Source organism: Misgurnus anguillicaudatus, chromosome 16 (genome assembly GCF_027580225.2).
Source record: "Misgurnus anguillicaudatus chromosome 16, ASM2758022v2, whole genome shotgun sequence".
Taxonomy (NCBI): domain Eukaryota; kingdom Metazoa; phylum Chordata; class Actinopteri; order Cypriniformes; family Cobitidae; genus Misgurnus; species Misgurnus anguillicaudatus.
In genome coordinates, this window is record NC_073352.2 from 16492983 (window position 1) to 16506382 (window position 13400).

The 13400-nt window shown below is 37.0% G+C and overlaps 1 protein-coding gene across 1 annotated transcript in view; it reads right to left on the reverse strand.

The window, feature by feature from the left end:
• fat1b (FAT atypical cadherin 1b) overlaps positions 1-13400 on the reverse strand; it is a 50182-nt gene that overhangs the window by 23890 nt on the left and 12892 nt on the right. The window contains 8 exon segments of the mRNA XM_073854618.1: positions 1028-1238; positions 1338-1613; positions 2855-2994; positions 3207-3272; positions 3524-3734; positions 5569-5883; positions 9348-9409; positions 11042-11356. Coding sequence (XP_073710719.1) covers positions 1028-1238; positions 1338-1613; positions 2855-2994; positions 3207-3272; positions 3524-3734; positions 5569-5883; positions 9348-9409; positions 11042-11356 — 1596 coding nt within the window.

Genomic DNA, 13400 nt, shown 5'->3' on the forward strand with positions numbered 1-13400 from the left:
AGCCATGCTACGACAGCAAAGTCCTTGATTATTCTGAGTACATGATGTAACTACAGAAGAGTCAAGTTTTAAATAGTAAAAATATTGAAACTTTTGGGGTTTTTTTAGGTGCGATGCTAATGGTTTAATCAGATTCAATGGATTGTGCTAAGCTATGCTAAAAGTGGTACTGCCAGACCCGGAGATCAGCTGAATGGATTCCAAAACGGTAAGAATCAAATGTTTAACTCTAGGGGAGCTGAAAAGTGTCCCTTTAATGGCAATAAAAAGGTTATTAGTCAGTAACTGGAATGCATTTTTTAACAAATGTTACTTTAGTCATTTCATTGGTACAGTATTTAAAAAATTTGACTGTCTTTTACTGCAAAATCCTAAAAGTTCATACAAGCTTTTTGGGCAAAAACCTCCACTTCGAAAAAACCACTTCTTTTGACAATTCATTGCAAACGGCTGCAAAGTCACTAAAGATGCAACTAGAAACATTGCAAATAATGAAGACACTGAACCACACTTTAGGGGGCGATGTGATCATTGTCACTGCCACATTCGTGTTATATTCAGGTCAAAGTGCTCACAAGGGACCAAAGTTTGAATGTGAAACACTTCCTGTTGTTCATCCAATTCCTCTTCTGTGCACTTTGAGGACTTTGGTGAAAAGTTAAGGATTTTGCCAACAAAGCGGTATTTCTGAATAGCCTGAGGTTTAAGCGGATTTGAAGAGAAAGAATTTGATGAACATATAATATGTGCTAAAAGAAATTGGTTAATATCATTATCTAATTTTCGAGGGAAGTGGTGTTTAGCTGCTTTTGAATCTGAGCTCCTCAGTTCTTCTCATTAACAATAACTCTTCTTTAATGACTCTTTAATCCCTCCAGACCCTGTGTACGCAAGAATGGACACCACATGTTTTGTGGTTTAAACCAATAAAAATGCTGATCAACCTATCAAAATCAGGCGCACTGATTAAACACCTGAAAAATCAGGTCTGAAGGGGTTAATGGGTGTCAACAGAGCTGAGCTGTACCTGAATCTAAGCTGTAGAGGATTTCAGCATTTAGCCCCTTGTCTTTGTCCAAAGCCGTGACCTGTAACACAGACGAACCAATCGCAGCTGTCTCCAGCACACGAGCCGTGTACTGAGAGCTGGTGAACTTCGGTGCATTGTCATTATTGTCCTCAATATTGATGATCGCTCTCACAAAATTGCTTTTCACAGGAAAACCTTGATTCCTTACCTGAAATAATACGGCAATACAAAACCAGCTGTTAATTTGTGTTTTATGTTTTTGTTTGTAACTATGCACAGTGGAAGAAATAATCATAGATGGCCTTACCATAACAGTGAGGATGTGCTTGTGCATGGTTTCATGGTCCAGCTGTTCAGCAGTGTACAAAAAGCCTGTTTCAGGGTCAAGACGAAACTTCTTTAGGCTAAACAGGTCTGTGCTGCTCCACAGTGTGTAATACAATTTGTTCCTTTCATCTCCGTCTGTTGCATTTATTTCCAATATTTTCATCCCAGGCTGGGTTTCCTCCGGAATACTTATCTCGTATTGGTTTTGGCCAAACTGAGGTCGATGTTCATTGGTGCTAATAACTTGTATTATGACCTGTTTAACAAAGCACACAGTTAAATTAGTTTTTTAATAACTGCATTATAAACAAGCAGGTTATTGATTTAAAGGGCACCTATTATGCGCATTTTACAAAATGTAACGTAAGTCTCAGGTGTAATATGTCTGTGAAGTTTCAGCTCGAAATACCTCACAGATCACTATTTACAGCATGTCCAAAATGTGCCTATTTGGGTGGGAGCAAAAATTTATTTTCTGTACCTTTAAATGCAAATGAGCTACTGCTCCTCACTTCATTACCAGTGAGCTCTTTTAGTTTAAATAAATCTGATTATTGTAAATAAAGTCTGAGGCAATATTAAGATATGGCGGACAACGTACAACTCACTGAGGGTGAAAATGATGGTAATGTAGGACTGTCAGTCAGTGGCTGTGGGCGGGGTTTTATCAGTGTGACGTCACATTAACAAGAGAATCAAAACAGCATGTCTAATGAGACTGCTTTGGTTTAATGTGAATTAAATAACAATGAGTGGGTGGATTTTTTTCATTGTATGGTGGTTGTGTTCACACACTCCCAAAACACATGTATGTCCAAACACCTTGTAAAAGTGGATTTTGCATAATAGGTGCCCTTCAATAAATTTACTTGTATATGTCATGTCTACAGTTTTAGTGCAGAAACTGTCCCTGAGTATGAAGCCCATTAGGATATGACAAACTGTACTAGGTGCAAAATCCCAAAAGGCACGATCACTGCAACAAGAGAGTCAAGCTGAGGGCTGAAACAGAGCTCTCTTTAAAACATTACTGCCTTTCACATCACTCTTTGCCTGTAGGTCTGCCCACACTGATAGATGAGTCTCACACTGTGACCTGATAAGGCTGGCTGGCCTGGCTGATACACACAGGTATTGCCCAAGGATAACTATGTTCACATCATGACAAAAGGACAAAGGAAATCTGTGCATCAGAAAGACAGCAGAAAGCTTAACTTTAGCTGCCAGGTGCCAAAGCACATTCCACATAGTTCAGTGTTTTTTTGAAGGAAATTTAAGATTCATTTTTCATAAAGGCAAAATAGCAAAATAAATTAGTAAATTTGGACGCTCATTGTGTGACTTAGTGGATATGTAATATCAAGCATCTAAGCAACAGAACTATTATCCTGTCACATGTGTAAAGATTGTGCATCGTTCTGTTTATCTCTCCGCCCATTATCCAATTTTATAAATTCATGGGCAATTTCTTTGTGAGTGCCATTAAAGATGAAGCACCTGAGTGCTGATGGATCTTGTTCCATCTGTTGCTTCAATGGTGAGGTTGTAATTTGACTGGCGTTTAGCATCTAGAGCACCGGCGATGATGATTGTGCCACTTGACCTCTCCATGTCAAACCAGCTGTCAGATTTTCCACCTGTTAGTACCAATACGAACGACAACCGCACAACATTAAAGGTTTTGAAAGAACAAAAGAAAGTTTTGTATTTGCATCAGCTATTGGAGTAGCAAACATAAAAAAAGGAAACAATAATTTGTACAGAATACAGATTCGCTCCGTGAGAGGAAATAATAGAAATTCATTGCTTAAAAAAATAAGTGGTGACATCTGTATTAAACAGCAGATACCTGCTGTATCTTTCAGGTCACAAGCCATCTGCAGAATGTGAAACATCTCTTTAGCATGCGTGTCTCCTTGAAAACCAAGACAGAAAAGAGAAAAAAACATTGAGACTAAATGAAAACAGTAAATAGACAAGACATCTAGTTAAGGGCGAGCTAATTAAGCTTCAGCTTTTGAAGATCAACTGGCATAGTAGTATTGAATAAAGAGCTACTGTAAAGCATTTACCAGAATAATTATAATACAATTTTTTCATGATGCAGCCAGAAGGCAGTGAGCAGCTTTGAAACAGACGTTTTTAAGAGTGAAGATGGAGCTTTACCTTTGATTGTAAACCATACAGGAGATTCAAGAGGTTGAGTGCTAATGACTCCAATCATATGGGCCACAGGATCACTCTGCATTACAGAGAATGAGGGTGAAATCTCCTCAAATGCCAGCGCTTGTTTTGCCAGCTTAGGCTTTGGAATCCATTCAATGTGCAACCGACAGATGGACGATTTCGAAGGCTGCCCGTTGTCTGATGCTTTAATCTGTAAAAGTGCAGTGTGAGTTTTCACTCTAGATTTTGGAACATGCCGCACTATTCGGTATTCCTTTCATAATTATTGTTTGCCTTAATTCTTATGGATTCTGCTTTTTGAAAAGAATTTTAAAAAGATATTAGATATTAAAATTGAAACACCACCTAAAGTACACTCTTAAAAAAAACTTTTGAAACACATTTATTTTTAAGAGTAAACCTTTTATGCAACAGAAAGTTTCTGTGGATTCTAAAGGTTCTTTGCTATAGAAGAACAATTTTTGACAAAATGGTTCCATAAAGAACATTTAACCTCTGAAAAACCTTTATGTTTCCAAAAATGTTCTTTGCGTTGAGAAAAGGTCCTTGAGATTATAAAAAGTTATGAAAGAAATCAAGAACCTTTGAATGAATAGTTCATTAAGTAACCAACAATGGTTCTGTGGCAGGCAGCTTTATAGAACCTTACAGTTTGACAAAGACAATTTATTAACTCTTTCCCCACCAGCGTTTTAAAAAAAAACTTGCCAGCCAATGCCAACATTTTTCCTGTTTTTTTTTTTTTTACAAAAGTTTAATGCCTTCCAGAAAATGTTCTTCGTAAAATATTTATCAAATGAAAGAACAGACCCTCTGCTTTCAAATAATAATAAAAAAAAACATTTCATCCTATCTTTATTAATTTCTTTTTTTATCACCGCTCAAATATGGGTATAGGTTTCTTCAAAAAAAAAAAAAAATTTTTTTTGCATAAAGCTGAGATAATTCCATTTTTGTGAAGGATTTTTGATAAAGATCAGATGCAGAGCGATCCTCAAAACTTACATAGACATACAGCTGTTTGCCCTAGGGGAATACTTCCGGGTATTATAAGTTGCGGTGGATAATAGCGGTATTGCAGAAAGCCACAAATACTTATGATTGGTAGGGAAACATTTTCTCTTAATCAGAGGTGGACACTACTTAAGTATTTTTATTTTGTACATAAAAGTACATTTTTAAGTATTCATATTTATCAGTGTTTTTCTTTGGAAAAATTCCAAAGCATATTATCATAATTTATACTCCACTCCACTTTATATTTAATATTTAAGTACATTGAACATCTAGTATTTTTTACTTAAGTAAAAAACGTAAAAGTACACAACTTTTATGTAATTAGGTATTAAATTAATTTTAATATGCAATATAAAAGGAATACACAGTATAATTCTATGCTTTAGAATGTAGCGAAAATTGTTTAGTAAAGTGATTTTTTCCCAAGACTGAAGGGGATCGCACACCGGCCGCGCAGCTCAGCGCCGCGCAGCGCCGGTCTAAAAAAAATCAAACACATTGTTTTCTATGAGTATACGCACACCGGCGCGGACAGGCGCCACCTGGCGCCCAGCTGCGACTCAGGAAGGTGCTCAAATCCCTGTCGCGCCACACAGCGCAACTCACATAGTTTAACATTAAATAACATCATATTTGTCCCACATCATTAATGATTAACATTGGCTGCTAACGTATATTTTACATTTTGAATTAGACGCTATCTGACGAAGCTCGCGCTATTTAATGTGCACTTCCGGTTTACAATACCTCTGAGTTCTCCTAGGCGCGATGCGACGCGGCGCTGCGCGGCGCTGAGCTGCGCGGCCGGTGTGCGATCCCCTTAACACTTTGATAAAGCACAGATGCTTGGAAAATTTACTTAAAATACTCATAGTGTCCGCCTCTGCTCTTAATTGACGATTTAACTCGTCAATGGTGAGAAAAGAGTTAACCTTTTTGAACCTTTTTTTGTGTAGTGTAGCACCACTTTAAATAAACAGTAAATGTGAGAATTGAAATAACCGTACCGTGAGTATATGATCCTCCCCAGCTGAAAAAGTCTCTTTGGAGAACACAGACCCAGATTTGGGCTGAATGAAGAATTTTCTGTGCTCTTCAGTCTCCTCTATAGTGTATGTGATATTAGAAGAGGGACTCTCATCTCTGTCATAAGCAATCACTCGATAAATTGGCTCCCATTCTGCGGCCTCTGCTCGCTCTACTAGCTTGATTTGAAAGATCTTTTCCAAGAATTGAGGACTGTTGTCATTTTCATCCAATACTTTGACTATCACATGAACCACTGTAGACTTGGGTGGATGGCCATCATCTGAGACAGTGATCTGTTTAAGTGAAAAAACACAGAGTGTGACTGTAAATGAGTGAGGGAAACATTTATTCAATTGAGCTTTAGCCCAGAGGACAATTATGCTCGGATTTTTGCTCTTTTATAAGTCAGGAAATTTATTGGGAGTTGTTTTATTTAACCCTCCTATATTATGTTTGGGGTCAGACTCCAAAGTTATCATTTTATAGTCCAAAGAACTTTTCTCCACTATAAAAATGCCCCTTTATAGCACCTTCATTTTTAAGACTGAATGTGAAGTATTGGACAAGATTCTCAGAAGCTTTTCAGAAGAAGCCCAGCATTCTTATAAACTATGTGTCTCAATTACAGTTTCAGAAGAGCTCTTAGCTGTGCTCAGGTTTGCCAAGATACTCTCAAGTCTATAATCAAAAGACAAAAGATTTTAGTATAAACTCAAACAATACATTTCTTATACATTTTCTTTTAAATTCAGAATATCTGAAATATGGCATCCATGTACATGGAAGTTTGAAAGGTTTACTCTGACTGTACAGTATGTCAACAATTGTCTCATTAATGTAAATGTAATGTAAATTCATATCTGTAATATATTTTTTTCACCCTACACTAAGTTCGCTGGCTCGTAATCATAGGGTAGCCACTTTACATGCAACTACAGTGGCAAGGAAAAGTATGTGAACCTTTTGGAATTTCATAGTTTTCTGAATAAATTTGTCATAAAATGTGATCTGATCTTAAACTAAGTCAAGCGTACTGACAAACATAATGGGCCCTATTTTAACGATCTAAGGGCATTGTCTAAAGGGCACGGCGCACTGTGTAAACAGGCGTGTCCGATGCCACTTTTTGCCAATTTAACCCCCCCCCCCCCCCCCCGTTTAAGAATAATGTTAAAAAAAATATTTTCATTTTTATCGAAGTTTACATTTTTTGGGTTCTTTCAGTCATAGAAGTACAAATAGCAGGCTTTTAATTGCTGTACATGTATTGATATCCTACATAATCATCGTAATCTCATAAAATAATTAGCAAATATGTAAGACAAGGTTTGTACTCTAAAAATAAAAACAAGATATAAAGAATTTACAAACGTGCGGAGAGCCGAAACGTTTCAGCACTCAGCGCCATCGGTTTTTTAAAAGCACTACTTAAAATGTTTCTCATCTTTAAATAACAAAAAAAAACATATTGCGCCATTGACTTAAGACTATAGACCAGGTGTTTGTTGGTCAATTGCGAAGTCTATTTTAGTTGCCTCAAATTAGCAACGCGCCAACAATGCGCCTGAACAAACCTCGTTTTCAGACCAGACCGCCCATGGGCGCAAAATCGGGTGCAAATGCATTTGCTATTTAAACAACGTGGTGCTAAACATGAAAATGATAATTGCGCCGGGTTGAAACTGGCAAAAGACATTTGTGTCGTGCATTGCGCTGCATTGCGCCGGGTGTATGATAGAGCCCAATGTGTCTAAAAATAATTACACAAAAAAATCTGATCTTTCATGTCTTTATTGAACGCATCCATTCAACATTCAAAATGGCAGTGGAAAAAGTAAATGAACCCTTAGAATTTATAACTGCTTGATCCCCTTGGCAGCAACAACCTCAACCAGGTGCTTCCTGTAGCTGTGGATCAGTTGATGAGGAGTTTTAGCCCATTCTTCCTGGCAGAACTGCTTTAGCTCTGTCATATTCTTTGGAAATATCATGTGTTTGCCCTCTTCAAGTCAATCCAGTATCTCTATTGGGTTGAGGTGTGGACTCTGACTTGGCCACTCCAAAAGGCAGATTTTGTTTTTCTGAAGCCATTCCGTTGTGGACTTGCTCTGGTGTTTTGGGTCGTTGTCCTGTTGCATCACCCACCTTCTACACAATTTCAGATGACGTACAGACATACCCACATTTTCCTGAAGAATTGTCTGATAGCCTATACTTGGGAATTCATCTTCCACTCAATGACTGCAAGGTGGCCAGGCCCTGATGCATCAAAGCAGGCCCAAATCATGATGTTACCTCTACCATACTTTACAGTTGGGATGATGTTTTCATGATAATATGCAGGGCCCTTTCTACGCCAAATGTAGCGCTGTATGTTTTTTTCCAAATAGTTCAATCTTAGTTTCATTAGTCCACAAAACTTTTGCCAATACTGCTGTGGAGTATCAATGTGCTCTTTTGCAAACTTCAGGCTCTTTTGCAAATATTTTTTTCTAGTAAGTAGTGCTTGTTCAGTGTTTTACGTATTGTAGATTCATGAATGAGATGTTAGCAAGTTCCAGTGATGTCTTTAAATCTTTGGCTGTCATTCGGTGTTGTTACTTTACCGCAGTGATGAGTCTTCATTGTGCTCTTGCTGACTGGGGTGCCCACATCTTGGTAGAGTAGCAACAATCCCAAAGCGCCTCCATTTGTAGATTGTTTGCCAAACTGTAGACTGGTACATTTCTAAAGTATTTAAAATAACTTTGTAACCTTTTCCAGCTTTATGTAAAATAACAATTCTTGATCGTAGCTCCTCTGAAAGCTCTTTCTGGTAAGCCGTGGCTCACATAAGCGTGTTCTTCTTGTGCAGAGCAAACTCCAAAAGTTTGAGGGTTTTTTATTATTCAAAGTAGCTGTCCATATCTCCAAATGAATTGTCTTAACAAGACTCTAGGTGTGCTAAGACCTGACTCCAATTAGCTTTTTTGAGGTCATTAACTTAAGGGGTCACATACTTTTTCCACTAGCACTATGAGTTTTTTTGGTTGTTCTCAATAAAGACATGAAAAATCGGATTTTTTAAAATTATTTTTAGACACATGTTTGACAATACATTGACTTACATGAAGGTCAGATCAAATTTTATGACAAATTTATTCATAAAACTATAAAATTTCAAAAGGTTCACATACTTTTTCTTGCCACTGTATGTAGAACCAATAAATAACCACAATGTACTTTAAACGTAGTTTATTTATATAACAAGCAAAAAAACAACACATAGATTACCTAGGAAACCAAAACATTTGTTATTTTCGACGAGGCGTTTGTTCAGTAGATCAGTTTAGCAACTAGTCAGACCATTAAAAAAACGAAACCGGAAGTAAAGTTCGGATCCAGACGTGTATCACGTGCGTCCGATGAAACCGTCTATAGCATGACTATAGCACCATGGTTTTACATAGCACCATATGGTTCTACATAGGTGCCAAATAGCACTTAAAGTGGTTCCCCTATGATTACGAGCCAGTGAATCACTTTTGTGCTATATACATCAATATTCGTTTTGAGAGTGTAAGAAAGAAATGGTTTCGACTGAAAGCTTCTTGGGGAACGCAAATATGGTTTAAAACTCAATTTTCATGCATCTTACTGTTGTCTAGAAAAAATCACTTAAAAGTAAAACGATTTCTTAGACAGAATTTTGCAGTATGGGAATAGCTTTTTAAAAAACTAATCCAGATGCTTTGAAATGTCACCAGGTGCAACTTACTTCAAGAATATGCTCTGCCTGCTTTTCTCTGTCCAGTTTCCATGATGTTGTTGTCACCAAACCTGCACATAAAATGACAAAATTATAATAAACATTGGAAAATTAAATATTCAACTTGTTCTCCTAAGAAGAGGTCAGTTGGACCATTCAGGCCTCTGTTGATGCACTCAAAAAAATTATTCAAGCCCTTCTTAGAAGTGACACATTAAAATTGTGTTCAATTAATTTAAAATACCTCATTAAGAGCAATAAGTATATATATTTAATTAGCATAACACAAAATAAATATGTACTATAATTTATTGATTTATTTGTAATTGCGTTAACACAATTATTTTGAGTTTGGGTTCTGGAAAAAGAATTTCCCAGCATGCTTTGCATGCAACTGCTTTTGAAGAGTAATTTTTTTAAAAAAGTGTTATTTTATGCATTTTTAGGTAAAGAGAAAGACTTAATAGTGTTTAATGTCCGTTTATCTAATTGATTTAGAAGCGTTTGTGTTATATTTTTTTCAAATTGGTTGGTTACCATCATGCAAAAGAGTGGCGCTTGTGGTTAGGTTGTGGATGTGACGTAGTTCTCTCAATGAGCACTACTCATTAACTGTGTTAATGCTTGTTTGGAGATCAGTCTCTTCTCACATGCTCATCCAAAGTATCATATGCTATTATTGTTAGCATGCTAACATGTGTTTATGCTAATTAGTATGATATAAAAACGTTTAATATAAAATAACAGAATTGAGTTCTTCAGACTACACTACATTGAGTTATTCAAACATCGCTAAATCGAGTTACTCAGACTACACTAAATTGAGTTGAGGCAACTAATTGAGTACTGCCATCTACGTTAAATTGAGTTGGACAAACTCAATATATTTGTATTGTGTAAAGCCGTTTTTTATGAGTTAGGGGTACACATTCATATTGGATGGAAATCCTGCCCACAATTTTATTGAGTTAATCCAATGAATCATTTTTTTGAGTGTAGATGAACTAAACTTTCATGCAATGCTTTGTATTCTCAGAGAGCTTTTCCTTTATTTATTAAAAAAAGGATAATACAAGAATTGAGTGGCTCGGGTGGTTCAACTGACTATGCGGAGAGGGAAAACTTTTCAACTGTACTGTTCAGGCTATAGACTGTGGCAATTTAGTAATTCAGCAGACAAGAAATCAATTGACGTGTCAAATTAATTAGCTGCATTCATTACTTCTACTTCTCTGAAAATGTAATTAACCATCTGATGTGAATATCAATTATGTCTACATAATGTATGAAATAATTCAGCAAGATCTAAGTTAAAGCTGTGCTGTGCTCATGTTAATATTTTAATCGTTCAAGTCTAATCTGTTTGGGCAACCAAGAGGTGTTTAATCAAACAGGCATGCTTTTTTCTAGAAAGCATTGTATATATTAAAGGGATAGTTCACCTAAAAATGAAAATTATGTCATCACTTACCCTTATGTTGAATAAACCTGAGTTTTTTATTAAACATAAAAGAAGATATTTTGATAAATGATGGTAAGCACACAGTTGAAGGTGGACAAATGATGATACAATTTTCATTTTTTTGGTGAACTATCCGTTTAAAATGTTTGGAGGACATTGTTACTAACATTGTACAATACTCAACAGTATGACACACACAAAAAACATGGCAGGCACAAATGCATGTTTTCCATGAACTTACCTGTCTGAGGGTTGATGGCAAAAAATCCCTGTGGATTCCCACTAGTAATTTGAAATGAGAGATTGTCACTTGTTGTAGAGTCTGGGTCAAAAGCTTGGATCTGGATAACAGACACATCTTTGGGAGAGTTTTCAGATACAGATGCGTAATAGATGGGTTCTGATGTCAGTGGAGCATTATCATTGACATCTTGAACCTCAACATAGACTTCCACAAATGAGGAAAGCGGCACAATTCCCTGGTCCGTGGCATAGACTGTGAGCCAGTAATAACTAGTAGTCTCACGGTCCAGGATCTCTTGTGTTCTTATAACGCCTATCAAAAAGGGAAAGAAGAAACGTGTCGATCTACTGTATATACTGGGCACTTGTAAGTAGAAATGTACCATAAAACCTTGTCCCATAATACTGGGAGGTTTGCATGGTCATTTTGTCTAGATTAGGATGAAGCAGAAATAAGGCATAGACGAAACAAGGACAAACTGGCGCATTGTTAATAATATTCTTTTAAAAGGAGTTACAGTAAACAAAGCATCAAAAAAATTATACATCTGAGAATTAAAAATGTATAACACAGACATTTGCATAAAGAATTAAATAGTGTAAAAGGGCAGGCATATGAAATATGTGAGTGTGTAAGAGAAGATGAGGCAGCTCTTTTTGTTCCTGTGTGTCTCAGCAGTGTCTGCTTTCATGCTGTAGGCTTTGTTCTAAAGGTAACAGTGTGACTTCCACAACTCTAGTACAATTTGCTAGCTTTTTACTTTGGGGTAAGAGTATCCTGCATAGTGCTCTTTACTCTCCTTCTTTCTCACTGTTTCATTGTGTATCTCTGTGCGCCCCAGTGTGTGTAATAAGTAGAGTGTATGCGTGTTGTGCCCCCACCTATATAGGCACATATTTCTAATGCACCCTTTGAATAGATTTTAAAGGAAATACTGAAAACAACTAAAACTTGCTCGAAAGTCAATGGAACAATGGTTTTCAGTTGCTTTCAAATAGCAACATGCCAACAACGAACACACCTTGTTTTCAGACCAGCAACCCCATTTGTGAACAGATGGTTGCAAGAGCATTTATAATTAAACAACGTGGCGCTGGACATGAAAATGATAACTGTGTGGGGCTGAAACTAGCCAAAAACACTTGCATCGTGCCTGCCGTTGATAATTTAGAACAGTGGTTCTCAAACTGGGGGCTGAGCCAGATTGGCCATAGGGAGGACCGAGAGAGTTCCCGGTGGGCCACGAGGGCTGGTGTTGTAATGCCACCGGGTTGAAGGTTGCTGTCCCTTGGCTGCCAGCACTTATACAGCCCCACTCGCGTGATTTGCGGATGGGAGACGTTCCCACCACTTTATGCCCAGGTTGATTGTGTAACGAGTCCCGACCACTTCTTGGAAGAATTCTTGCATTAGGGTCCATTAACATCTAAAACACACAAGAAACGCAGGACGCGTCGATTCTTTCTGCTTTTCAAAGCGCTCGTCTGTGAACACTAGTTTTTCAGACGCGTCTATATTTGAGTGCGCTTGATGCGTGTCTTGATTTAAAATAAACTTGAGCGCAAGTAAAACACAATTTTGAAAGTCCATTATGTACAGTATTTGTTCTTTTGACACACTCTAAAAACAAATTGTCCTAAATAGCACTAAAAGGGGTTTTTGGCTCATTATCATAAGGAACCATTTTTAGTACTATATAGTACCTATGAAGCACCTACGAAGAACCATACGGGGGTCATATAGCACCACTGTAGCACCACATATGGTTCTATATAACACAATATGGTTCTACACAGGTGCTATATGGCACTTCAAATGGTTCCTCTATGATTACGAGCCAAGAATCACTTTTAGTATTTGGCACCGTTTGTTTTTAGAGTGTAGGCCTACCTTACGTTATTTGGTAATATACATGATCTACTTACTAAAAATTAAGATATTAAGATAAGGATTTCGATTTTTCCATCTGTTTCCCCTTTGTACTTGATCAATCTTGCTTGTGTATTGTATATCAGGGATTTCCAAACGTTTTCAACCCAACAGGTAATCTTAAGACCCAACATTTAAAAAAGAAATGGACACATTTGTTCCCTTTCAGTAGTTGTTTAATAAGTTTAAATGAACAATATAAAATACCTTATGGCAGTGGTTCTGGGGCCCCAGTTTTATGACATTTTAGAAAATACATTCATTTATCATGAATTCTGTGTAATTAAACCTAAAAAAATAAGCCTACTAACCAACAGCACTACTTTGTATAACTTAATATGTTTTATTTAATTAAAATGTTACATTTTAGAACAGTTTTTGTCATAAATTTTCCTTTGGGGGGCCGCGACGGAATGCACTGTACACA